Source organism: Nansenia antarctica, assembly GCF_963989245.1.
Source record: "Nansenia antarctica genome assembly, contig: SCAFFOLD_303, whole genome shotgun sequence".
In the NCBI taxonomy this organism is placed as follows: domain Eukaryota; kingdom Metazoa; phylum Chordata; class Actinopteri; order Argentiniformes; family Microstomatidae; genus Nansenia; species Nansenia antarctica.
In genome coordinates, this window is record NW_027662840.1 from 20001 (window position 1) to 47500 (window position 27500).

At 51.4% G+C, this 27500-nt stretch overlaps 1 protein-coding gene across 1 annotated transcript in view; it reads right to left on the reverse strand.

The window, feature by feature from the left end:
* capn15 (calpain 15) overlaps positions 1-24483 on the reverse strand; it is a gene marked incomplete at both ends in the record, with an annotated part of 40421 nt that extends 15938 nt beyond the window's left edge. Inside the window, 2 exons of the mRNA XM_080551093.1 lie at positions 3278-5126; positions 24302-24483. Coding sequence (XP_080407219.1) covers positions 3278-5126; positions 24302-24483 — 2031 coding nt within the window. The remainder of the gene's footprint in view (positions 1-3277; positions 5127-24301) is intronic.
* Positions 24484-27500: the final 3017 nt, after the last annotated feature.

Below are 27500 nucleotides of genomic sequence, written 5' to 3' on the forward strand. Positions count from 1 at the left end.
ACAGAAAACAAGCAAGCTACAACAGTGACATCCAGCAAAGACTTTTCAGGGTGAAAATCTCTGTCTCTCTGCCTCTCTCTCTCTGTGATGAACAACAGAGAGTGAAAACTGGAGGACCAACGTTTGCTGGATGACTTCTGCTAACGAACCAACGCAGGACAAACAAACAACAACAACAGCAGCAGCAGCAGCAGCAGGAAGAACAGCAGCAGCCAGGACTATGAGTGTGTGTTGGCAGGGCAGGTAGACGGGGCAGACGGGGTCAGGCGGGGCACAGGGCCTGGACCACACAATCTCCTTCCACACCAAGGCAGTTTGAGGGCCTGTTCGGACCCGGTGCCAAATATCGAACCAGTTCTTAGTGTTTCAACAGCAAATCTGACCACTCCTCCATCCTGCTCCTGCCTCCAAGCACAAACTGAACATTGCCACAGCTGTCGTGAGAACGACCCTGCGCTGGTCTGATGACTCAAATGACGACATGCATGCAAGGAGTCATGGGGTTTATTCAGAACAGAATACAATGGTATCCACAAAAACAGTATGGCTGTATCCAAATCAGAAGCCGTGGATTAATAGTGCAGCTGCACTTACCAGTGACAAATCCGGTGACAGTACAAATGGTAAGAAAGCCTGCTATGACCTCTGCAGAGTGATTAAAGAAGCCAAATGGGAATACAGCGGAAAGAGAGAGTCACAGCTATGTAGCAATGACTCACGCAGCATGTGGCAGGGGCTGCACACGACTTCAGCCTTCAAAGGGAGACCTAGCTGCGCAACTAGCGTAGCTGCCTCTCTCCCGGGCGAGCTGAATACTGTCTACGCCCGCTTTGAGAACACCAACACCAACCTAGCTGAGAGGGCACCATTACACCACAGGCACCACAGCCAGCGCTCTGGTCATCACCAAAGCAGACGTTGTTCCGGTGCGTCAACATCCTCAAGACGGCCGAGCCAGACGGTATCCCCGGCCGGGTGATCCAAGCGTGCGCGGTGCAGCTGGCTGGTGTGTTCACGGATGTATTCAACCTCTCCCTCTCTACAGGAATAGTCCCCTCCTGCTTCAAGTCATCCACCATTGTCCCTGTGCCGAAAAGGAACAAGGTATCATGCCTAAATGACTGGCGCCCTGTTGCTCTCACTCCCTTCGTGAGCAAAGGCTTTGAGAGGCATGTCAAGGCCCACATCTGCTGCAGGTTACCACCCACCCTGGACCCTCACCAATTTGCCTATTGGCAAAACAGATCCACCGACGACACCATTGCCACAGCACTTAACTCCGTCCTTACCCACCTGGACAAGAGGAGCTCCTATGTGAGGATGCTGTTTGTAGACTACAGTAGAATTCAACACCATTGTCCCTTCCAGGCTCGACACCCAGCTCAGAGACCTAGGCCTTAACCCCGGCCTATACGACTGGATCCTGGACTGCCTGTCGGACGCACGGCTCCAACTCAGTGATTAAATTCGCTGACGACACGACAGTGATTGGCCTGATCACTGACAGCGATGACACAGCCTACAGGAGAAAGGTCAACCGCCTGGCTCAGTACAGCCAACAACTTCTCTCTCAACACTGACAAGACCAAGGAGCTGGTGGTGGACTTCAGGAACAGGACCCCATCACTATCAAACGGGTCCGCAGTTTTAAGTTCCTCGGCGTCCACATCTCCGACGACTTCACTTGGGACGAGCATACCAAACACGTGGTGAAAAAGGCACAGCAGTGCCTCTTTCACCTCAGGCGGCTGAAGAAGTTCAGCATTGGGCCCAAGATCCTGCAGGCCTTCTACAGAGGCACCACTGTTAGGGCTTTCACACCGGCAAAGAACCGTGCCGGTTCGCGTTCGCGAACCAAGTCTGGAACCGGCCGGCGCGTTCAGACCGAAGCTCAATTGGTTCGGAACCTGAAAAGTTGGTTCGCAGCGGGCACCCAAAAATAGTGGTTCTCAAGCGCGAACCAAAACGTAGAACAGTCACGTCGTCAGTGGGTGTGTCCTATTCTAGGCTGCAGAGACCAGCAAGGAGGAAGTAGACAAAATGTAATCTAATCTAAATCTAATCATTAGTGATCAAAAACAATATCAAAAGTGTCATTATTCTCTCTATCTTCCTCACATGCTCAGCAAACACACACACGCACACGCGCGCGGACATGCGCGAACGCGAATTTCGTAAGCCATTTCTATTCCAGTAATGGAGCAGCTGATTAGTCAAAGAACGCATATAGAAAGTGTCTTTTGTTTTGTTTCACAGAAAATTGTGTGTATTTCAGATACTGTAGTAGTGGAAGATATTATCCTCTTTTCCAGTGAAGTAGCTGCCATCTAGTTGTGAATTGTTTTGTTTATCCCGCCCCGATTTCACCCAGCGTTGATGACGCGGATGGTTCAGGTTACACTGGTATGAACGCGGGCTCGTTCGCCAGACAGCACCAAGGTTCAGAGGTTTCCGAACGCGAACGCGAACCGGCACGGTTCTTTGCCGGTGTGAAAGCCCTATGAGAGCATTCTGACTGGGTGCATCACTTCCTGGCACGACAGCTGCACTGTCCTCAACTGCAAAGCGCTGCGGAGGGGGGGCGGACAGCCGAGGGCATGTGATCTTCTCTCCAGCCAGGATATTTCCAACAAACGGTGTGTCAGCAAAGCCCAGAGGATAATCAAATATCTCAGCCACCCCAACCACAGTCTGTTCAAACGTCTTCCGGAGCCTCAGGGCCAAGAGTCAGAGGCTAACCAACAGCTACTTCCCCCAGGCCATCAGGCTCATAAACAAGCCTACTGAAGACAAATGACTATTATCCCTAAGCACATGGACTACCTACCCTTAAGCACACAGTCACTTAACTCAATATTACTTCTTACACCGAGTGCAATACTCATGACATTTCTGTACTATTTTATTTTTCACTATTTGTACTGCTAAATTGTGTCCTGTGACTCCTGTCCATTTGTCTTATTGTCTATGTCTTGGCTGGTCTAGAGCCAAGAACCACTTTCGCATTGCTGTGTATACAGACGTCTACAGTAATGTAATGACCTGGACCACACCATACCACTAGGATAGCAACCAAGGTTCTGGACCAAGGTTCTGTGTGTGTGCGTGGGTTCGTGTGTGTGTCTGTGTGTGTGTGTGTGTGTGTGTGTGTGTGTGTGTGTGTGTGTGTGTGTGTGTGAGTGTGAGTGTGTGTGCGTGGGTGCGTGCGTGTGTCTGTGTGTGTGTGTGAATGAGTGTGTGAGTGTGTGTGTGTGTGTGTGTGTGTGTGTGTCCGTACCTCTTTACAGAAGGTGGTGATGTTCTCCCAGAGTTCCTTGGCCTCTCCCTCGTCGTTGCGGCGCCGTGCGTCCACGTGCATGCTCTCCCGCCTCTTCAGGGGCGCGGCCGCCCCGCGCCGCAGCGTCAGGTACTGCTGGGGGGTGTGGCACGCCGCGCAGTGGCCCGCCTTCACGTCGTTCAGCAGCGTGCACGCCGGACACGCCCACTGCTTCTCCGACGCGGACGAGCAGGAGGAAGAGGAGGTGGAGGAGGAAGAGGAGGTGGAGGAGGAGGAAGTGTTTGTGTTGGAGGAGGAAGGGTAGACGCGCGCCTGCTTCCGCGCCTTGTGACCCGAGGAGGAGGAGGAGGAGCAGGCGCAGAGGGCGGGGCCGGGGAGGCCGCAGTGCAGGCAGCGTGGTGTGGTGGTGGGCGTGGCCTCCTGGAAGCCGTGCAGCTTGGAGGCGCCGCAGGCCGAGCACTTGGGCGCCCCCGTGGGGTTGCGGAGGGTACACTTGGAGCAGGGCCAGGTGCTGAAGTCAGGGCTGGAGGGGCTGGCGGGGGTGAACCGCACGCTCTCGCACCCCACCAGGTCGATCACGTCCCCGCCCCCCCCGCCCGAACCCCCCCCCGCCACCGCAGACAGACCCCCGCCGCCCCGCGACGCACGGCACGACTCGCACTTAGACGAACCCCCCGGGTTGGCCAGGGAGCAGGCGGGGCACTTCCAGGAGGGGGCGTGGGGCGGCTCCTCCTCCTCCAGGATGCTGAGGCGCTTACTGGGGAAGGAGGAGGAGGAAGAGGAGGGAGGGGGCTCCTGGGGCTGGGCGTGTTTGGGCTTGGGGGGCCGCAGGGGCGGACAGGGCTGGGGGGGAGCGGCCGAGGGGGAGGTGGGGCTGGGGGCGTTGCTGTTGTTGGGGTTGGGGTGCCGTCCCGGGGGGGGCACCTCCCTGCGACTGCGGGGGACGGGGTTGTTCTGGAGGGAGGAGAAGGAGGCCGTGAAGGGGGAGGAGGAGGAGGAGGAGGGGGAGGCGTGGTGGTGGTGGGGGGGAGGAGGGGGCGGGTCCTGGGGCTCGCTGGGGGGGGCCGTGGCGGCGGTGGGGAGCAGGACCAGAGGGGAGGAGTCGTCGTCGTCCGTCAGGTCGATGAGGAGCGGGGGGTGGGCGTTGGCGGAGACGGGGAACCCCGACACGGGGGTCCGCACCTCGGGGACCACCAGCGACTCCGGGGGGATCTTGGGCAGCGACAGCTTGCGGGGGCCGCCGCACGCCGAGCACGACAACGCCATGGGGGTGTTGTGGAGCGTGCAGCGGGGACACGCCCACCCCGAGCGGTGTCCCACCCCCTCACCGCCGTGAAGACCCGCTCCCCCCACTTCCCCGTTGCTCTCCGACCTCCTAAGCCCCTCCTCCTTGGGCGGCGGCCCCTCCCGCCCACGGGGCTCCAGGAGGACAGTGGCGGTGGCGAGGGCGGGGGGGGGCACCACGGGGGCCGCCAGCGGGGCGGGGGGGTCCGGAGGGGGGTGCAGGAGGCCGTTGGCCGTGACGAGCGTAGCTCCTGTGGCGCCCGCTCCTCCTGGCGGTGGCGTGGGGGTCTCCGTGGGGGAGGGGCCGAACCCGCAGACGGAGCAGGCGCCGGAGCCCTGGGGGTTGTTCAGGGTGCAGCGGGGGCACGCCCAGCGCGGAGGCGGCGCCTGGCTCTGCTCCTCGCCGCTGCTCAGGCGCAGGATGCGGTTCAGGTCGGGTTTCTGGCGCGGCGCCTCGCAGATGGAGCAGCGGGGGGCGGAGCCGGCGTTCAGGAAGGTGCAGCGGCCGCACGACCACTCCCCCCTGCGCACCACCGCCGCCATCGAACCCGGGGAGTGGGAGTGGCTAAAGAGGTGAGGGGGGTGGAGAGGGGTTAAAGAAGGGAGAGGGAGAGAGGGGGGAGATTAATTAGCAGCAGTCAGACAAAACATCAACAGTAATATGTCTCTGACCATCTCAACAACAACAATGTCGGATCAGTCATGGCTCGAAAGTTAACACCTACCAAGAGAGAGAGAGAGAGGGAGGGAGAGGAAAGAAGATGATAGAAAGCATTTGGAGAAAGGGGAGAGGGGGGTGGGGGAGAGAGAGGTAGAGAGATTAGCCAGTGCAGTGGAATCCTGGGGACATTGTAGCAAATCCTTCTCCTCCTGTGATGAAAGGAGGGAGGACAAGAGGGAGGCAGACAGATCAGAGGAGAGGAAAGGGGAGGGGAGGGGAGGAGAGGGGAGGGGAGGGGAGGACACTGCCCTTGTACCAGAGTAGTGAGTGAATGAACCATCTCAGAAGAGAGATACCTAAATGATCAAATAAAATGGTAAATGGCCTAAATTCCAAAGCGCTTCACAATGGCGTCTCATTCACCCATTCACACACACATTCACACACCAATGGCGGCAAGCTACCATGCAAGGCACCAGCCTGCTCATTGGGAGCAATTTGGGGTTCAGTGTCTTGCCCAAGGACACCTCGACATGTGGCCAGCCGGGGTTCGAACTGCCGATTTGCCAACCGTGCGATTATTAGACGCCGGCTCTACCTCCAGCGCCACAGCCGCCCCTGTAACGCCCCTTAACACTCTTCTCCCCTCTTGTCCTGTCCCCTCCTCTCCCCTCCACTCCCAACCTGTCCCCTCCCCTCCCTCCCTGTCCCCTCCACTCCCGTCCTGTCCCCTCCTCTCCTGTCCCCTCCTCTCCCGTCCCCTCCTCTCCTGTCCCCTCCCTTCCTGTCCCCTCCACTCCCGTGCTGTCCCCTCCCCTCCCCTCCCATCCTGTCCCCTCCCCTCCCGTCCTGTTCCCTCCCCTCCTGTCCTGTTCCCTCCCCTCCCCTCTCGTCCTGTCCTGTCCCCTCCCCTCTCGTCCTGTCCTGTCCCCTCTCCTCTCGTCCTGTCCTGTCCCCTCCCCTCCCGGGCTGTACTCGTGGTTGGCCACCTCCTGAGTGGACATCCCTGGGGGGGCGGGGGGGGGGTCGTCTGAGTAGCCCCAGAAATGTCACTGTCACTCTGGGCACTCATGTGTGAAGATGGACACAGCGAGGGGTAGAGTGGAGAGAGAGAGAGGGGGAGGGGGGTTGAGAGGAGGGAGAGGGGGGGGGGGTAATAGCTAGCTCCACGCTCCGCTGCCCAGCGGAGCGGCCCATTGGCCAGGATGTTCTCTAGCAGACTACAGGACTCTCTGGTCCAGCCACATCTGTACCCATCAATAATCTACCATGACATCACCCAGCCTGTAGAGGAGACAGCCCACAGCTCTGACACCTGCTACAGAGTGTGTCTGTCTGCTGCACTTCACTGGTCCTGCCTCCCTTCCTCTCTCTCTCTCTCTCTTTCTGTCGTTCTCTTCTGCTCCCTGGCTCCCTCCCTCTCCCTCCGTCCCTCCCTCCCCCTCCGTCCCTCCCTCCCCCTCCGTCCCTCCCTCTCTCCAGGTCCCTGAGGTGAAGGGAGAGGTCACTCAGAGCTGCGGAGGAGGTGGTGAGAGAGAGTGACAGAGTGAAAGTGTTTGTGTGTGTGCGCGCTTGCGTTTGTGTGTGTTACAGTGTGTGTGTAGGTGCGTGTGTGCGTGTGTGTGTGTGTGTGTGTGTAGCCCAGGGCAGTGTGAGGGCGTCTCAGCTCTGTGTGTCAGGAAGCATTAGAGATCAGGCTCCACCTACGCTGTAACACAACCTCGGGAACAGAGGAAACTCAACCCCCCCCCCCACCGACACTAAACACACACCAAGGTTAGGTAAACACTGCATGCGTGTGTGTGTGTGTGTGTGTGTGTGTGTGTGTGTGTGTGGCTAGCATCGTTTTAACCCTCAAATGCTAGAAGTTACCAACGCTGTCGCTCAAACACTCACTGTCCCATAGCATAGACAGCGTGCACGTGCGCACACACTAGGGATGGGACGATTATCGTGTTTATCGTTAATCGCGATAAAAACACCCGCGATAACTTTATCGTGGAGAATTTTAATTAGTTGAATAATCGTCATAATCGTTTTTTTTTTTTTTTTTTTTTTTTTTGGGGTGAATTATTATTTTTAAATGACTGGACTTTTTAAATAGGCACTACCTTTTATAAACACTGCTTTGTCTGTCTGTTTTTATTGTATGTATTAATGTATGTGACCTATGCGTGTTTTTTTTGGGGTTAATATTTCACAGTGTTTCACAGAGACATGTACACAACAGGACATAACAACAACAACTAGTATCCGTGGGGGAGGTTATTGTCCCATTAATAGTAGAAAACTAGTTTTGCACTTTGTTATGCAGTACATTGTCCATAAACAGAAAATGTTTAAAAACAAAACAAAAACAAAAAAACAGGGGGGGGGAGGAGGCCATGTCACATATCAGAAATAAACAGAAAAGAAAATGACACAACAAATGCCATAATATATGGGGGGATCACCCCCATCGGAGACAGCATCCATGTCTTACAGTCCTAAACACAGCGGCAGCACAACACCAGCACAGTAAATAATATTGTGACACATACTTTGTAGATCTGTTACACATTATTCTTGTGTACTTTCTTGAGTGTAATCCACCAAACCTTTCATTACAATGGCAGCCAGTCTGGTACCAATATAATCTAAGAACGGAGACCAAATCTTATAGAATGTCTTTATCTTACACTTAGACCTATATGTCAGATATTCCATAGGAATCATATCAAAAATTACCTTGTGCCATCCAGCTATTGTAGGAGGTTTGCAGTCTATCCATTTCAGCAATATATTTTTCCTTGCACAAAAAGTGAGGATACACAGAAGTCTTTTGGAATGCCTACTTTTAAGTTGTTTGTCTGGGAACCCAAACAATAGACACATGGGGTCCTTATCCAATGTAACATCTAGAATTAGATGAATTTTATCCACTATACCTTTCCAGTAATCATCTATATATCTACAAGTCCAAACACAATGAACAAAGCTCCCAACCTCGGTAATACACTTTGTACACATTTCCGATTTGTTATGATCCATTTTATGTCTAAGTTGGGGAGTAATCTGCAAACGTTGTAGTAGTCTAAATTGCGTTTCCTTCGTCCTATTACAGATTGAGATGTCGTTTGCCGATTGCCATATTAGTGACCAAGTTGCTTCATCAGTATTAATGTTCAGGTCATTATTCCAGTCTTTGGGCGTAAATGCAGGTTTGCCTTTATCATATTTCGAAAGTGCTCTATACCCAAGCCCCAGAATGCCTCTCGTCTTTCCAGCAGAGACTATCTCCTCCAGCGGAGAGGGTTGGTGACAGAGGCCAGTGTCTTTTTGGCTATTTAAAAAACTTCGTATCTGAAGGTATCTGAAAAACTCATTTCGTGGTAGGTCATATTTCTTACATAATTGGTCAAATGAAAGTAGTATTTCCGTATCATATAAATGTCCGATAGTAACCATCCCTTTGCTGTCCCACCGCTTGAAACCCCTATCCGTGGCACCAGGGGAGAAGTCTATGTTGCCCCAAACTGGCGAGAGGGAGGATGTCATAATCGTATGTTATAAATAAATAGTAATATAATTTCTCACATTTGCACTTTAACCTATCTTGAAGCTTTCAAGTCTCTAAGCCACAAGGCTAGCACTCAGTTTGATGACAGAAAAGTGTCAGTGTTCAAGTTTTGTTTGACAGTATTTTTTTCCTTTATTTATGCAGTGATACCTTATAATTTATCATTACCTTATTTAAGATTTTATTAAAGATTTTTATTTTTGTCAAGCTGTTTTTAAAATGATGTTAATGTTATTAACATGATTCAATAAAAATACAACAAAATCTAAGTTAAAGTGATTACAGTGTGTTTTATTGGCATTCTAAAAAAAAGTTTTTTTTTTTTTTTTTTTTTTTAAATTCTCGCGATAATATCGTGGATCGCGATTATTTTGCCCACGATAATCGTGACATGACATTTTCTAATCGTCCCACCCCTAGCACACACACACACCTCCTATTTACAGACCTCTGTAACGGAGGGCCTCTGAGGCCATGTTATTAACTGTCACTCAGTCCTCCAGACTGGACACACACACACACACACACACACACACAGTCACACACCTCCTGTTCTTGGCCACCAGCCTCCCTGTCCTCTGATGTCTACCTCCACCAGCCTCCCTGTCCTCTGATGTCTACCTCCACAAGCCTCCACTGTGTTCAGGCTGGCTGATGTAATAGTGCCACTTCAGCTTGTGTGTGTCGCAGGGAGGGAGGGAGAGAAGGGAGGCAGGCAGGCCTGGGCAGGGAGCCAAGAGGAGAGCTCTAAGAAGGGAGACAGTGTAAGGCCATCCCTTTCCTCCAGAAGTCAGTATCACACACACACACACACACACACACACACACAACACACACACACACACACACACACACACACACACACACACTCTCTCTCTCTCTCTCTCTCTCTCTCTCTCTCTCTCTCAAGGTTGGATCCCTGACTGTCGACCAATCGCTAAGAGAATCACTAAAGAACCAATCATCGAGCATGTTAGTGAACCAGAGCGCCCTAACAGGACCTTAGGAAGAGGTCTGGTAGAGGGAGGGAGGGAGGGAGGGAAGCTGCTGTAGCTAATCAGGCTTAGGGTGAGTATGAGACCCAACTAGCTGGCTAAGGCCCAGGTTCTAGGGTTCTGGTTCTGGTGTGAGTGAGACCCAGTGAGGCGAGCCCTGGGCATCCCCTGGCTGGCCTCTGTGAGACAGTCATTGGAGCTGCCTTCCCCAGCCTGGCATGGAGCCTGGAGCACACAGACACTACCCTCCTCCACCACCGGGGGCAGTGTGCTGTCTACCTCACCCTGGCACGGAGGCTGGCGCCAAGCGACTAGTAGTAGATCTTAGAGCAGGGGCCAGGGGGCAGGGGGCAGGGGGAAGGGTACATGACGCTGGTGCACTACCCTCCTTGGCCACCGGGGACATTGTGGCGCCTTCCCTAGCCTGGCCAAGCGGCCGGCGCCGAACACTCACTCCAGCCTACAACAGAGGACTTGGCCATGGAGGGGCAGCGTGCCGAGATAGCGTCCGTGTCCTGGAGATGGAGCGGAAGGGACATGCACCCACAGGAAACTGGAAACCGGAAATCCAACTATCTGTTATTCTGTAGAACCTCATCCTGATTCCTCCAGTTCAGTCTGAATCACCTTCCCTCCCCTCCTCTCCCCTCCCTTCCCCTCCCCAGACTCAGGATGTGTGTGTGGGTAGAGTGTCTGTCTGTAGACGTACAGATGGATAGAGACACAGGAGGAGAGGGGCGAAAGGAGGAGAGGAGGAGGAGGAAAGGAGGACACATCAGACTGCATTCTTCCGCCCCTGCCCCAGAGATCACTGATCTGATGTGACTGGACTGGTGAGAGTCACGCAGCGAGAGAGACTCGCTCTGGCCTAACCAATCATGTTAGATCAATGATTACTCGGTGGAAGGACGCATTTGAATCACTGTCATCCCCCCAGCCCCCCCCCACCCCCCCTTCCCGTAACTCATTTCTCGGTCGACATCGGCTCTTGGCCTCCCCTTCCCCACCAGCCAGCCCAACACAGTGCAGCGACACCCCTCTAAGTGTTTGGAGAGCAGAGGGAGCGACACACACCAAGCTGGATCAACACACACCAAGCTGGATCGGCCTCCCGCTTCTCAAATTGACAATTCCATCCTTTACACTGCAGGAGAGAGAAGAGAGAGAGAGAGAGAGAAAGGTTGTAGATTCTCCTGGTTTCTGTTGTTGTCTGAGAACAACAAAGAGATCAAAACTGGTGACACAGTCTCAGAGTAAGGCCTCCTCCTCATGCTCCCCTCTCTCTCCCCGCCCCCCATCCTCCTCTTCCTCCTCCTCCCGCCCCCTCCCCCCAGGGGACGACTAAGTCAGATACAAAGGAACACCACCAGGGACGAGAGAGTCAGTCTCCAGATTCTTTGTGTTCACCATGAAAGAAAGAAAGACAGAAAAAAAAAGAAAAACACACATTGAATGAGTAAATGTGTCATTGAGTTGGAGAGATCCTTTTGTCTGAGGCACAGAGCCTGGAGCCTCCGTCATGTGACGGAGCTCTCTCCTCCTCTGATGTGAGCTTATGAATCATCTCTCACAACGCTGACGGAGGCATCTCCGCTCTCTCTCTCGCCGATCGACCAATCACATCCTTCCGTTCTCTAACTGTCGGAGAGGGGGGGGGGGGCGGGCGGTCTCTTCCTTCGCAGGGTTGCCAGGAAACGTGGAGAACAGGAAACGCACACGCTCGCTAGAAATGACCTTTAGCGTGCTAGCCGCCGTGGGTCAAACGTTCTAGCGATGTTTCCGTTCTCCTCCCGTTCTGTAAAGACGCCTCGTCACCGTCCTGCCTCCGGTTTCTAAAGCTCTGAAGGACGTCACGAGCTGTCAATCACAGACACACGCCGCAGTTTAGACATCTAAATCGTCAACATGCCGCACGCTAATTAGCCTAATGCTAAACCATCGCTCTATGAAGCCTAATCTATACACGCTAGGCTGCAGGCTAGCTGAGCAGGCTAATGCAAATCCATAGGCCTAGGAGGCCTAATCTATACACATTGGGGTTAATTAACTGGCTAGCTAGCTCAGTAGGGTAAAGGTTATCCTATGTCCCGGGGGCTGAGAGCTCTCCTCATGGGTTCCACTGTGGCAGGTTAGCTGTGGCTGTGGTGTGCAGTTCCTGTCCCGGTCCCAGTATTATCAGAGCTGGCTAGTTAATAATGCAGGAGATCCATACCACACTGGGCTTGATCCGAGCTTGGGCTGGGAGGTTGAGCGGCTGAGAGGCTGGGAGGCTGAGAGGCTGGGAGGCTGAGAGGCTGGGAGGCTGTGGGGCTGGGAGGCAGTGGGGCTGAGCGGCTGGGAGGCTGGGAGGCTAAGAGGCTAAGAGGCTGGGGCTGGGAGGTTAAGCGGTTGGGGCTGGGAGGCTCAGGGGCTCGGACGCTGGGGGGCTGGGAGGCTGAGGATGAGAGGCTGAGGCTGGGAGGCTGAGAGGCTGAGAGGCTGAGGATGAGAGGCTGAGGCTGGGAGGCTGAGAGGCTGAGAGGCTGGGAGGCTGGCTCAAAATTCAGTATGAATTGAAGCACAGAGTATGAATAGTCAGCCAGTAGACAGATCAATCGAAAGTGAAAAACCTGAGAGACAAACATACAACATTATCGACCGTCAGTCCACACAGTCTAAATGATCTAAAGTAGAGCACTGGGGCGACCTAGCCAGCAGACGCTACGCTACAGGGCTGTCCTATATCAGGACAGACGGAGCACTCTGCCCCTCTGTCACTTAGGGTTAGAGTTAGCCCGGGTTAGAGTTAGCCAGGGTTAGAGTTAGCCAGGGTTAGAGTTAGCTAGCCAGGGTTAGAGTTAGCTGGCCTGGGTTAGTGTTAGCATATGATTGGTGTTTGCATGTAGTTGAGGAAGATTGTCACAAACCAGGCCATCCCTTTTAGATCCATGCTGCTTAAATGAGTCAGGCACCAGCAGTTTGGCAGAAGGTCCATGGAGGACAACACACACGCACACACACACACACACACACACACACACACACACGCACACACACACACACACAGAGAACACACAGAGAACACGACTTCATCTTCCTCCGCTAAGACAGAGCCCAGGGCGACAGTGATAGGTGTGGTGTGAATGAGTGTTTCCACTGCAGGCTGGAACACGCCCCTAGAACTCTCATCACTATGGAGATACGCTCCACCAGGCGAGGCTGGGATAGGTAGAAATTGGAGGACGGGCTCATTGTAATGCATGGAAAGGGAATCAGGAATGGTATCAAACACATGTGCATTACAATGAGCCCGTCCTCCGATTTCTACATCCGCTGGCCTCTACCTTTGCTCCTTCTCTGTATTCTGACAGTTGAATTTGTGAGACATTTGTGAGAAAGAGTCCAGGAGATGTGACCCAGGAGACGTGACCCAGGAGATGTGATCTCACTGTGGGTCCAGACACAGTCGGCAGCCCTGCCCTTGATGCTTCCTGTAGGCTCTGTTCAACACATCACTTCCTGCGGGAGATTATTGCCCTGCTCAGAAAAAAGCCTCAGCTGAAAGTCTGAAAGTCTCCTCCCTTTCACTCCCCTGCCTGTCCGTCCGTCCGTTCGTCCGTCTGCCTGCCTGTCTGCCTGCCTGCCTGTCTCTCTGCCTGCCTGCCTGTCTGTCTGTCTCTCTGACTGTCTGTGCCTGCCTGCCTGCTTGCCTGTCGGACTGTCTGCCTCTCTGACTGTCTGGCTGCCTCCCTGCCTGACTGTCTGCCTGCCTGTCTCTCTGCCTGTTTGTCTCTCTACCTGTCTGTCTGTCTGCCTGCCTGCCTGTCTCTCTGCCTGCCTACCTGTCTGTCTCTCTCACCCTAACAAGGAGAATGTCCCTCCTCTCTTCCGTCCTCCTGACAGGGCTGAGTGTCACCCTGACACTACAGTCACATGACTAGGGATGGGACGATTATCGTGTTTATCGTTAATCGCGATAAAAACACCCGCGATAACTTTATCGTGGAGAATTTTAATTAGTTGAATAATCGTCATAATCGTTTTTTTTTTTTTTTTTTTTTTTTTAAAAATTATTTTTAAATGACTGGACTTTTTAAATAGGCACTACATTTTATAAACACTGCTTTGTCTGACTGGTGGTCCCCAGCTGATGACCCAGTTAGGCCCACATAGGTGTTCAGTGAGGTGTCACAGCACACCTGTTCTAAAGGCACTGTTGGAGGTGCGTCAGGCAGCAATGCCCAGCAGGAGTACCATCACCTGTATCATGATTTGATCTGTCTGTTTTTATTGTATGTATTAATGTATGTGACCTATGTGTTTTTTTGTTGTTAATATTTTTATTGAGTTTCACAGAGACATGTACACAACAGGACATAACAACAACAACTAGTATCCGTGGGGGAGGTTATTGTCCCATTAATAGTAGAAAACTAGTTTTGCACTTTGTTATGCAGTACATTGTCCATAAACAATAACAGAAAATTTTCTTTCTCTTTTTTTTTACAAACAAAAAACAAAGACAAACAAAACAAAACAAAAACAAAAAAACAGGGGGGGAGGAGGCCATGTCACATATCAGAAATAAACAGAAAAGAAAATGACAACAAATGCCATAATATATGGGGGGATCACCCCCATCCTCCGTCCTCCATGGACAGCATCCATGTCTTACAGTCCTAAACACAGCGGCAGCACAACACCAGCACAGTAAATAATATTGTGACCCATACATTGTAGATCTGTTACACATTAGTCTTGTGTACTTTCTTGAGTGTAATCCACCAAACCTTTCATTACAATGGCAGCCAGTCTGGTACCAATATAATCTAAGAACGGAGACCAAATCTTATAGAATGTCTTTATCTTACACTTATGTCAGATATTCCATAGGAATCATATCAAAAATTACCTTGTGCCATCCAGCTATTGTAGGCGGTTTGCAGTCTATCCATTTCAGCAATATATTTTTCCTTGCACAAAAAGTGAGGATACACAGAAGTCTTTTGGAATGCATACTTTTAAGTTGTTTGTCTGGCAACCCAAACAATAGACACATGGGGTCCTTATCCAATGTAACATCTAGAATTAGATTAATTTTATCCACTATGCCTTTCCAGTAATCATCTATATATCTACAAGTCCAAACACAATGAACAAAGCTCCCAACCTCGGTAATACACTTTGTACACATTTCCGATTTGTTATGATCCATTGTATGTCTAAGTTGGGGAGTAATCTGCAAACGTTGTAGTAGTCTAAATTGCGTTTCCTTCGTCCTATTACAGATTGAGATGTCGTTTGCCGATTGCCATATTAGTGACCAAGTTGCTGCATCAGTATTAATGTTCAGGTCATTATTCCAGTCTTTGGGCGTAAATGCAGGTTTGCCTTTATCATATTTCGAAAGTGCTCTATACCCAAGCCCCAGAATGCCTCTCGTCTTTCCAGCAGAGACTATCTCCTCCAGCGGAGAGGGTTGGTGACAGAGGCCAGTGTCTTTTTGGCTATTTAAAAAACTTCGTATCTGAAGGTATCTGAAAAACTCATTTCGTGGTAGGTCATATTTCTTACATAATTGGTCAAATGAAAGTAGTATTTCCGTATCATATAAATGTCCGATAGTAACCATCCCTTTGCTGTCCCACCGCTTGAAACCCCTATCCGTGGCACCAGGGGAGAAGTCTATGTTGCCCCAAACTGGCGAGAGGGAGGATGTAATAATCGTATGTTATAAATAAATAGTAATATAATTGAGATTTCTCACATGAGCCGCGCGCGAATATCCTCACAGAAATTTGTCTCGCGCGATTGTTCAGCCTGCATGGGTAACGTGACTGTCAAGTCAGCCTTGTCAGTCAGTCACTAACGTATGCTAGCCTTCTCACCATGGCTGCATCGGCCCCGTGTCCATTGCCTCACCTTTCCAGGGTTGCACGCAGGCTTCTATGCATACCTGCAACTAGTGTTCCTTCAGAGAGAGTGTTTAGTGCCAGTGGGCACATACTCACACCTCTCCGAGCACAGCTAAAGGCAGAAAAAGTGAACATTTTGTTGACATTTTTGCACTTTAACCTATCTTGAAGCTTTCAAGTCTCTAAGCCACAAGGCTAGCACTCAGTTTGATGACAGAAAAGTGTCAGTGTTCAAGTTTTGTTTGACAGTATTTTTTTCCTTTATTTATGCAGTGATACCTTATAATTTATCATTACCTTATTTAAGATTTTATTAAAGATTTTTTTTTTGTCAAGATGTTTTTAAAATGATGTTAATGTTATTAACATGATTCAATAAAAATACAACAAAATCTAAGTTAAAGTGATTACAGTGTGTTTTATTGGCATTCTAAAAAAAAGTTTTTTTTTTTTTTTTTTTTTTAAATTCTCGCGATAATATCGTGGATCGCGATTATTTTGCCCACGATAATCGTGACATGACATTTTCTAATCGTCCCACCCCTACACATGACCCACAGTCACATGACCCACAGGCTCTGGTGACAGGGAGGCTATGGTCATGAGACACACAGACACTCACTCACTCTGGAGGAGGAGAGGAGGGGAGGAGAGGAGGGGAGGAGAGGAAGCCACAGTTTTCAGGATAACAAACTGGAGCTGTTGGACAATGGGCTAAGTGATAGCAGGCGACCACTAGAGACATGAACACACACACACACACACACACACACACACACACACACACACACACACACAACAGAGGGCTTTTCAACATGTGTCCCGGGGGCCATAGAGAGCCTCAAAAAGAGAGAGAGAGACTGAGGCCTGATTTCACACAGATCAGCTGACAGCAGCAGGGAGCGTTGTCTGCTGTAACATGGCCAATGTGGTGCTACGCCTACAACTACACATCTACACATCTACAGGCGTATATAGGAGCAGCGGTCACATCTGTTTAACACAACTACACACTGCATCTGTGGCCCGGCTGTCTGTGACCTGTCTGTCTGTCTGTGTCTGTTACCTATGTCTGTCTGTTACCTATGTCTGTCTGTGACTGTTACCTATGTCTGTCTGTGACCTGTCTGTGACCTGTCTGTCTGTCTGTGACCTGCCTGTCTGTGACCTGTTTGTCTGCTGATGAAGTCAGGAGCTCAACTTAGAAACAATCGGTTGCCGTCTGTGAGAGTTCATCAGATATGCATTTCAGACTATCTAGCTCAAGGGTAGTGTGTGTGTGTGTGCGCGTGTGTGTGTGTGTGTGGTCTCTGTGTGTGTGTGTGTGTGTGTGTGTGTGTGTGTGTGTGTGTGTGTGTGGAAGCCCCAGCCAAGCGGGTGACCCTAGCTTGGGCTCCTGGGTGAATATTTCAGGAGCGGGACTCATATTTGATTGACGGGTGGATCTGTCACCGGGGGAGACAGTTGCCGTGCTGACGCCTGAATCTTTAAACAGAGGAAACTGTCTGACTGGGTTACAGCCCACAGAACCAAGGGGGGGTGGAGGAAGAGGAGGAGGAAGAAGAGGAGATGGAAACGGAAGAGCAGCACTGTACAGTCTTAGAGGCAGCAGCACTGTGGAGTCTTAGAGGCAGCAGCACTGTACAATCTTAGAGGCAGCAGCACTGTGCAGTCTTAAGCGCGGTACACACATAAGGATTATCTGGCCGATTTTCCCCCTTCCAAGACAGAAAACGCCCGATTATCAGATGGCTCTAAAGATTTTCCTATAACAAAATCCTGTGGTGTGAGGTGTGTTAAGAGTCAATCTCTCCCGACAACCTGCTCGGAAAATGGTCGTGGCCGGCAATCGTAAATGTCAAATGTGTTCAATACTTACGACCAAAAATCATAGGGTTGCCAGATGGACTCTGTTTTTTTTGGGTGGAATTAGCGGATTTAGACTGTGGTTAGGGTGGAAAATGTCATTCCCATCTAGCAACCCTGCTCGAGTCCGACTATGACGTGGATGGAATGTAGCCAATCAAGAAGCGAGCTGACTTCATCTTTTCGTTATTCGGCACTTTATTTGCCATGGTTGCCTCGTACAGGTCAGTCAGGGTACTACGTTAGATAATAATAATAATAATAACTTTATTTGTACAGCGCTTTTCCTGCAAACGTTGCGGCTCAAAGTGCTTTAATCATTATATAATCTTAATTTAATTATTTTGTAATTTAAAGGCAATATTAAAAGGATGGGCTCACGCGAGATTTCTGGCGTGGGGAACGAGACTCGAGAAAGTCTGGAGTCTGTCGTAAAGATAATCTTTATGTCTGTGGGGTGCTGAAATGGGAAAATCGGCGCACACCACACACAATACGATCAAGGCTGTTCAATCCAAGATTTTTTATCTTCATGTGTGGGGTCTGTCTCAGATAAGAAATAGGTTAAGATTTAGAAAATCCTTATGTGTGTACCCCACTTTAGAGGCAGCAGCACTGTACAGTCTTAGAGGCAGCAACACTGTACAGTCTTAGAGGCAGCAACACTGTGCAGTCTTAGAGGCAGCAACACTGTACAGTCTTAGAGGCAGCAGCACTGTACAGTCTTAGAGGCAGCAACACTGTACAGTCTTAGAGGCAGCAACACTGTACAGTCTTAGAGGCAGCAACACTGTACAGTCTTAGAGGCAGCAGCACTGTACAGTCTTAGAGGCAGCAGCACTGTACAGTCTTAGAGGCAGCAACACTGTACAGTCTTAGAGGCAGCAACACTGTACAGTCTTAGAGGCAGCAACACTGTACAGTCTTAGAGGCAGCAGCACTGTACAGTCTTAGAGGCAGCAGCACTGTACAGTCTTAGAGGCAGCAACACTGTACAGTCTTAGAGGCAGCAACACTGTGCAGTCTTAGAGGCAGCAACACTGTACAGTCTTAGAGGCAGCAACACTGTGCAGTCTTAGAGGCAGCAACACTGTGGAATCTTAGAGGCAGCAACACTGTACAGTCTTAAGGCCAGGTCACATCTAAGCACCGCTTTGCAACACAGAAGTAGAAGATCAGCAGAAGATCAGATCAGATAATCAGCAGAAGATCAGATCAGTAGAATCATATCATAGAGATGGTGGAAATACAAACACAGAGGTGCATCACTCACACAAAAAGTACACTGTGAATGAGTGGAGCGAGTGTGTGTGTGTGTGTGTCTCTTTGTGTCTCTGTACATGTGTGCATCTGTCAAGTTGTGTAGTCTGCGTGTGTGCGTGCCTGGGTGTGAGCGCGTGTGTGTGTGTGTGTGTGTGTGTGTGCACGTGCCTGTGTGTGTGCGTGTGTGTTAACTCTGTTGTGTTCACTTGGTGAGTGACAGGTCCCTACATGACTTGTTTACACCGAAACAATTGAGAAGTGAGAGAGAGGCTGTTAGCCTGTTAGCCTGTCAGACAGAGATGCTGTTAGCCTGTCAGACAGAGATGCTGTTAGCCTGTCAGAGAGGATTTTAGCCAGTCAGAACGAGAGGCTGTTAGCCTGTTAGCCTATTAGAAAGAGAGGCTGTTAGCCTGTTAGCCTGTCAGACAGAGAGCCTGTTAGCCTGTCAGGAAGAGAGGCTGTTAGCCTGTTAGGCAGACATGTTGTTAGCCTGTTAGCCTTTCAGACAGAGACGCTGTTAGCCTGTTAGCCTCTCAGGCTATAGCCCCAGTAGGCCCTAAACCAGTCAGTGGTATGGAGCCATGCTACATGCTAGCATTAGGGATGCTCCGATCTGGATTTTTGGGGCCGATACCGATCACCGATTTTTTTCCTCAAGATCAACCGATACCGATACCGATACCGATTTTTTAAAAAATACATAACTGTAGGCCTACTGACTGGATAGCCTACATATTTTTTGCTTTTTAGACAAAAGTTTTGATCCATTAGGCACCAAGCAAACGCAGACCCATTTTTATGGCATAGTAAAAGTCTGGCCTATCACCCAGTTAGGGCCTGAAGCCCAAGTCAGTCGATATGGCTGTATAAAAGACATCATAAACGTGGCCTTCATGGTTTACATACTGTTACGTCCTCCTATGTTTTCTGTTCAGTTATCTGTCTTCCCCAGGGAAAAAAAAAAAAAAAAAAAGATCGTTTTTTGCGATCGGCCATTTTTACCGATCGAGTCATTTGGAGTGAAATCGGCCGATTTAAATCGGTGGCCGATAAATCGGAGCATCCCTAGCTAGCATCCATCACGCTAGCACACACTCTCCTCCCCCCTTCTCTCTCTACCTTCTCTCTCAATACACCCCCTCTCCCCCATAATGATGTCGGGGCGTCATCTGAATTAACCTGTATTTAACCAGGTAAGACCCAGAAGGGTTTCCAAGCGTTTTATTGGTGCAGGCAGGGGCTTGGGGGAATTCCCCCCACGTCCCACACACCAATCCCAGAACACACACACCGCTTAACTCCTTTAATTACAGCAAGCAATTAGGCCTGCTGCATTACTGGAACAGCACATAATACAACACTGTTACTAGGCAACCTCCTGCAAGCCGTAATAGGCAGGAAGCAGAGTGAAGGGTTAAGGTTGGAGCAGGAAGCAGAGTGAAGGGTTAAGGTTGGGGCAGGAAGCAGAGTGAAGGGTTAAGGTTGGGGCAGGAAGCAGAGTGAAGGGTTAAGGTTGGGGCAGGAAGCAGGAAGCAGAGTGAAGGGTTAAGGTTGGGGCAGGAAGCAGAGTGAAGGGTTAAGGTTGGGGCAGGAAGCAGAGTGAAGGGTTAAGGTTGGGGCAGGAAGCAGGGTCAAGGGTTAAGGTTGGGGCAGGAAGCAGGGTGAAGGGTTAAGGTTGGGGCAGGGTGAAGGGTTAAGGTTGGGGCAGGAAGCAGGGTGAAGGGTTAAGGTTGGGGCAGGAAGCAGGAAGCAGAGGGAAGGGTTAAGGTTGAGGCAGGAAGCAGGAAGCAGAGTGAAGGGTTAAGGTTGGGGCAGGAAGCAGAGTGAAGGGTTAAGGTTGGGGCAGGAAGCAGGAAGCAGAGTGAAGGGTTACGGTTGGGGCAGGAAGCAGGGTCAAGGGTTAAGGTTGGGGCAGGAAGCAGGGTGAAGGGTTAAGGTTGGGGCAGGAAGCAGGAAGCAGAGGGAAGGGTTAAGGTTGAGGCAGGAAGCAGGAAGCAGAGTGAAGGGTTAAGGTTGGGGCAGGAAGCAGAGTGAAGGGTTAAGGTTGGGGCAGGAAGCAGAGTGAAGGGTTAAGGTTGGGGCAGGAAGCAGAGGGAAGGGTTAAGGTTGGGGCAGGGTGAAGGGTTAAGGTTGGGGCAGGAAGCAGGGTGAAGGGTTAAGGTTGGGGCAGGAAGCAGGGTGAAGGGTTAAGGTTGGGTAGAGCTACCTGTTCCCAGAGAGAGAGAGAGAGAGAGAGAGAGAGAGAGAGAGAAGGATGAACAGAGAGAGGGGGAGAGAGGGGACAGTGTGTTACACACACACACACACACACACACACACACACACACACACACACACACACACACACAGTCCATTGAGGATGTAAAGTGTGTAGATGAGGGGGAAGGTTTACACTGCTCCCTGCAGTGTTGTTTCTGGGTTTCATGCTCTGTCACAGCCCAGCTAGGCCTGCCTAACCTTGTTACACTCAGCAGAGACACAGAGAAAGAGAGAGAGAGAGAGAAAGAGAAAGAGAAAGAGAGTGTGTGTGTGTGTGTGTGTGTGTGAGTGTGTGTGTGTGTGTGTGTGTGTGTGTGAGAGAGAGAGAGAAACAGAGCGCTAAGCACCACTGAACATTGCTTCTAAGAGCTGTGCTGTGACCAGGGTGTGTATGTGTGTGTGTGTGTGTGTGTGTGTGTGTGTGTGTGTGTGTGTGTGACAGAGACAAAGAGAGAGGGAGAGAGAGAGTGAGTGAGTGAGAGTGAGTGAGTGAGTGAGAGAGAGTGAGAGAGAAAGAGTGAGAGAGAGTGAGAGTGAGAGAGAGTGAGAGAGAGAGAGAGAGAGCTCAGCTAACTGAGGCTGAAGTCTGATTGGCGACGGAGACAGAGGCTTGTTGCTATGGGGATGCACATGCACACAGAGCGGAAGAGGGTCTACTACCACAACGACACAGGAGTTCACTGGATGACGTGCACATACGCACACACTTTACTCAATACTACCTCTTACACCCACTGCCACCGAGTGCAATACTTTAAAAAAAAAGTATTTATTACATAAATAAATAAAAAGTAATTATTTTACTTCTTATTAGACTTATCTTGCCTTATTGCCTTATTTTTCTTTGCGCTTTTACTCTCTTACACATGTAATGTGATGTAACAATGAAACTTGAAACACACACATGCTTACACACTCCTACTAACGAAGACAAGCCCTTCCTTCAGCCCAACCTAACAGGAACAGTCCTCGTACGACCTGGACTTGAACCACCAACCCTCGGGACCACTGCTGCACTGCTGAGCCCCGCGCTGCTGGGGCTGCTAATTGGGGGGGGGGGGGGGGGGCTTCTTGGCCTCTGCTTTCCACAGACGTCACGCACGCACACGTCTGTGGTGGGCGAGGGCCAGGTCTGGGACCAGCAGCATCTGGACCACACAGACCCACTCCCACCCAGACCCACTCCAACGGTTGTCCCAGGAGGTTAGACCAGCGTGGCGCTGGACTGCATCACCAAAACCCCTCCCACATTTATTCATGACAAAATGCGGAAAAAATACCACCGCTAAAAACGCTGAATTCACTGTGTTTGATACAATTCCTGATACGTCCCATGCATTACACCGAGCCCATCCTCCGATTTGTACCTCCCCCAGCCTCCCTGGTCTCTATGGTGGTCCTTGTTGGAGAACCATGTGGAGCGGTTCTGGCTGGAGGAGGGTCGAACCGCACGGGGCCGTCATTCAGAGCCAGAACATCCTCTCGTTTCACTGACAATAAACACTCTTACTGTCTGAGGCTGCGTTCGTAAATTCGCTCTGAGAGCGCCGGAGCGCACACTGGGTTCAACGTCATAAAGGGACCAAGTAATTTGATTGGACAAGAGGCATTCCATGAGTGCTGATCAGATTCCAGAGCGAATTCACGAACGCAGCCTTGAGAGACTGTAGCTTCGGGGCGAACCAGCCGCGCTTTCATCCTGTCAGGACGGACAGACAGACGGACACGCTCTTTCAACAAAGAACAGGAAGAAGGCCTTTCTTCCCTCAGATTGATGCTGGTAAGATTTCTCTTCTTTTCCTGAACATGACCGGGCCTCCCCTAACCAAGCTCTATCACTGTTACGCAGGCTCTACAGCTCAGAGAGAGAGAGACAGAGAGAGAGAGAGGGAGAGAGGGAAATCCTTGGAGGTGTGATAATCTCCATCTGGGTTAAAGATGGTGGGTCGGTCAGGGAGGAGGGGCCATCTGCTAGCGTACGGCACGCTTCTCAGGGGTCAGAGGTCAACGCCGCCCAGCCGGCCGAAGTCTGGCACCGTAATCCGTTCAGTTAGAACCCTCATCAGCAGAGGTCTGGGACCCAGACCAGGGCATCACCACTACGTCAGCCAATCAGCGACATGCGTTTCCCACTCAGCGCATCAGAATCAACTAATACGCAAAGAACTAACAACATGAATTTTAACACTCAAGTTCAGATTTTCGGAGAGTCCGCAGATCTAGCAGGAATGGGATAGGTGTCAGTTACAGCTTCAACTGTAGGGAGGGAGGGAAGGGAGCGAGGGAGTGAAGGAAGGAGAAACTTTCTGTAATGAAATTCAGCAGAGTTCACCAAGCCACCCAGGAGGAGTTCACATCACGGTCAGAGTTAGGGAGGGTGGTGGGGGGGCGGGGGGGGGGGGGGGGTGTTATCTGGCAGTTCCTCCCTACTGTCTTGTAGTGTGCAGTGCTGTGGGGGTGGGGGGGGTGGGGGAGGAGTGCTCTGATACAGCTTAACTAGATTTGGGGAGTTATGATACAGAGATTTGATACAGAGCCGTAATGCAAGTATGATAAGGTCAGCTGATGAAAATGAATCTAGTATCTAGTCCGACTTGGAGGAATGCATCGTGCAAGGAGGCTGGGCGAGGTAGACCAGGGGAGGCTGGCGGGGGTAGACCAGGGGAGGCTCTTTCTAATGCATGGATGGAATAAGGAATGGTATCAAACACAACGTCCTCTGATTTCTACCTCCACCAGCCTCCCCTGCTACAGTTAGTGAATATGAAAGGATTACATTGACCTAGGTTACAGTAAGGTATGGGTGTGTGTGTGTGTGTGTGTGTGTGTGTAGTGCAGTAAGGTGTGCGTGTGTGTGGCAGCGGTAGGTGTCAGATTTCTCTGGGTCAGAGTCACCATACACCCCCACTCCCTGAGGATGGACTGAGAGGAGAGGAGAGAAATTAAAGGAGAGAGAAGAAGAGAGAGGAGAGAGGGATGAGGCCTCTGTGGCCTACTGTATGAGACCCAGGGGTGGGCGTGGCCTACTGTATGAGACCCAGGGGTGGGCGTGGCCTACTGTATGAGACCCAGGGGTGGGCGTGGCCTACTGTATGAGACCCAGGTGTGGGCGTGGCCTACTGTATGAGACCCAGGGGTGGGCGTGGCCTACTGTATGAGACCCAGGGGTGGGCGTGGGTATGAGACCCAGGGGTGGGCGTGGCCTACTGTATGAGACCCAGGGGTGGGTGTGGCTGTTCTTACCTGCGTTCGCGGTGGGCCAGGGGGGCCGGCGGCTGCCTTGCGGCCAGGAAGGTGGTCCCCCAGACGGGGCTGCTGTGGCTGTTCCTCAGCCAGCCCACAGGGGGCGACGGGGGGTACTGGGCACTGCGGAACCCATGGTCTGACTCTGTCTCCGCCGTCAGAGACGAGGCGGAGCTACCCATCGCCACGGCGATAGGCCCCTGCGAGGAGTCTCGTCCAATCACAGTCTACCACTACGGACCGGCTGGCCTTGGGGTAGTGAGTTCGGGGGGGGGGGGGGGGGCGGGGGTGTGGCTTCTGTCTGAGCGTGCTCAGTCCGAGGCTGACAGTCTAGGGGAGGGGGGGGGTTCAGACCCTGATCATGAATCGTCAATCACGACGCCACACCTCCAGAGAGTCAGACCCCACAGCAGCCCCATCCCAGCCCAGGACGGAGGTCCTCCCCGGGGGTAGAGGGGTCCAGGAGGGCTGGGTGTCCTGGCTCTGACCCCCCACACACGTCACACCCGGGGGGGGGGGGGGGGCAGAGGAGGGGGAACGAGGGCCGCGGTGGAGGAGGAGTGGCCTAAGGCGTCCGCACCACCGGTGAGGAACAGGAGGAACAGGAAGTCGTCAACTCTTATTGTAATTGGCCGCCCCGAGCTAGCGAACGAGCTAGCGCTAATTCCATGATAGCGAAACGACTCAATAGACCCCAAAAAAAAAGGCTTTGTGTTGTGTTGTCCTCTCAGGTGTTGGTGGAGGCTAGCAGACGCTTCTGGGACTGCTCCTCTCCACACCCTCTCACTGGTCCACCTGCACTGGGCCTCTCTGGGGGGGGCATCCTCAGGCCAGCTCTCCCTCACAGTCAGGTGGGGGGGGGGGGGGGGAAATAGGGGGTCCTCAGGAGGTCAAAGGTCAGGCAGATCAGGAGGGGGGGGGGGGACACACAGAGAGAGAGATGAATGGGTCCTCCGTCTCTAAAGTTCTGTGGCCCACCTCAAAGTGTCACAACAGCGTGCCAAACACATGACTGAGAGAGAAGACAACAGTCACTGTCTGAAGTTCATTCCTTTTAATATTCCTGGTCCTTCCAGCGTTCAAGAGGACGAACTCAACACCTGGATAACCGAGTGGCTGGCTTCTGTCAGACAGTGTCTTTCTGACTGGAACACTGCACTGGGTAACCTTCTCACTCTTGCCACCAACACAATACAACACTGTGTTCTTCATCTAATCTGACTTCACAAGCATCAGAAAAGCGCTTACTAAACACACCCTCGACTGAGTGCCCTTGACTCATGCCTTAGTCGTCCAAAGTATGCGTGGAGTGTGTGTGTGTATGTGTGTGTGTGTGTGTGTGTGTGTGTGTGTGTGTGTGTAGACAGTTCTGGGCAGGACACTGCAACTCTGGAGCGAGTCTAGCGTCGTCTCATCTTTCATCCCCGGACACTCTGTCTGCAGCTGTTCCGTTAAACACCGCTAAAGTCTCCTCGCTGCCTTTCTCCGCGGCTCAAACTTCATCTTGAAAAAAAAAAAAAAACTCCCCGAGATATGGAAGGATTAGGGGGGTAACGAACAAAACCCACACTGTTTTTTTACACACCCGCCAGGCTATAGAATCGAGCGGATTTCCATAGCGGATTACCTCTCTCTCCGACGAAATAACCAAAACAAACTTGAACTTGGGAATGGAAACCGTGAAAGCAGCCGGACAGCGAAAAGGGAAAGGTGTTTAGAGGGAGGGGGGAGAGAGAGAGAGAGAGGGGACAGTTCGTGTAAACGGCACAGATTGGAAATAAAGGGTCTCTTCTCGGTGCTCAGCCTCAAATTCTTAATTTCTATCCGCCGAGAAAAAACTGTTCCCGGGATAAAACCGTGCTATACGCCTCGGTCTGCGGGAACCGGGAACTGTATGAACCGGGAGAGAGGACCCCCGGTCTCCGATGTCTTGAGTATCCCGTATCACGCAGATGGATGTCCGTCTGATCACGGTGGGTCGGAGGTCGGCGGGGGGCTCCGGTTGAACCGTTCAGCCACCTGCAGCGGAAAGGCTTGAAGCTACCGAGCTACCGGGCGTGTACCGACATGTCACCCGGAGACGCACTCTCCTTATGCAAAACTAGCGGCTGGGAACTACCACGGAACACACCAACACACCCACAGCTACACACATGTCATATCATGATCACTTCAGCTTATTTAAATAGTTGAATGAATCGGAAACCCTAAGCATGAATAAAGCATTCGCGGTGAGTGTCTTTTAACACCAATGATGTTGACCATAACATGTTTGGATCACGACAGGTCTCGGCACATCATCTTGGGGGTTCGGCTGCTTCAAAGTTATTCCATGTAGGCTAGACCTATAAGTAACACACATAAGCCTACATTAAAAAAAGGCAAAACGCGTGAGAAAATGATATTAGCGACAGAGCCACAGCTGCCATGTCCTCGAATTGTGAATTATTATTACGAGAACAAGCCTGGGAGGTTTGGAGCAGTCAGACAGTTTTTTCAGCGCCTCACTCCAACGTCGGCTGAACGGTAATAATGATTATTATTATAATCTCCCCTCATCCGCAATTATTTCATCTCAGACGCAAACATCCACTCCGCTCCTTCGCCTGGGTCCATTCCCGTGCGCTCGTCTCGATATTCTGCTGTTTTTATGACGCTGATCCTCCTCGGTGACTTCGTTTATCGGCCCGGTCCGGTCCGGTCGTCCCTTCAGAAATAACCCGACTCCCGGTTCCGCAGCAGAGGCTCGTTCCCAAGGCCCACTGAACGTCTCCGGTTGTTTTCATGTCATGTTATATTTCTATTTTTCTCGTCCTTTCATTCTCCCTCTCCGGTAAGTGCAGCGGCGGCAGAGGCGATCTCCCCCCAAACAGAGGATTACCGCGAGTCAGCAGCGCGCAGGCGCACTGGGTGGTCGAGCAGAGAGAAGGGGGGGGGGCTGCTGCGTTCAAGACGTCAAAACGGAGAGATACTAAAACTACCTCCAGACAATGGGTGGGTGGGTGGGTGGGGATTACTGGCCGAGGGGATGAGTGTTGAGGGGGGGGGGGGGGGGGTTTAGAAAGCAACCTCAGGGCAATGAACCCACTGACTGACAATGACACACACACACACACACACACACACACACACACACACACTTTTCTCCTTCAGCTGATTGTTTGAGAAAAAGCTGTGTTCTAGAGAGATAGAACATTGA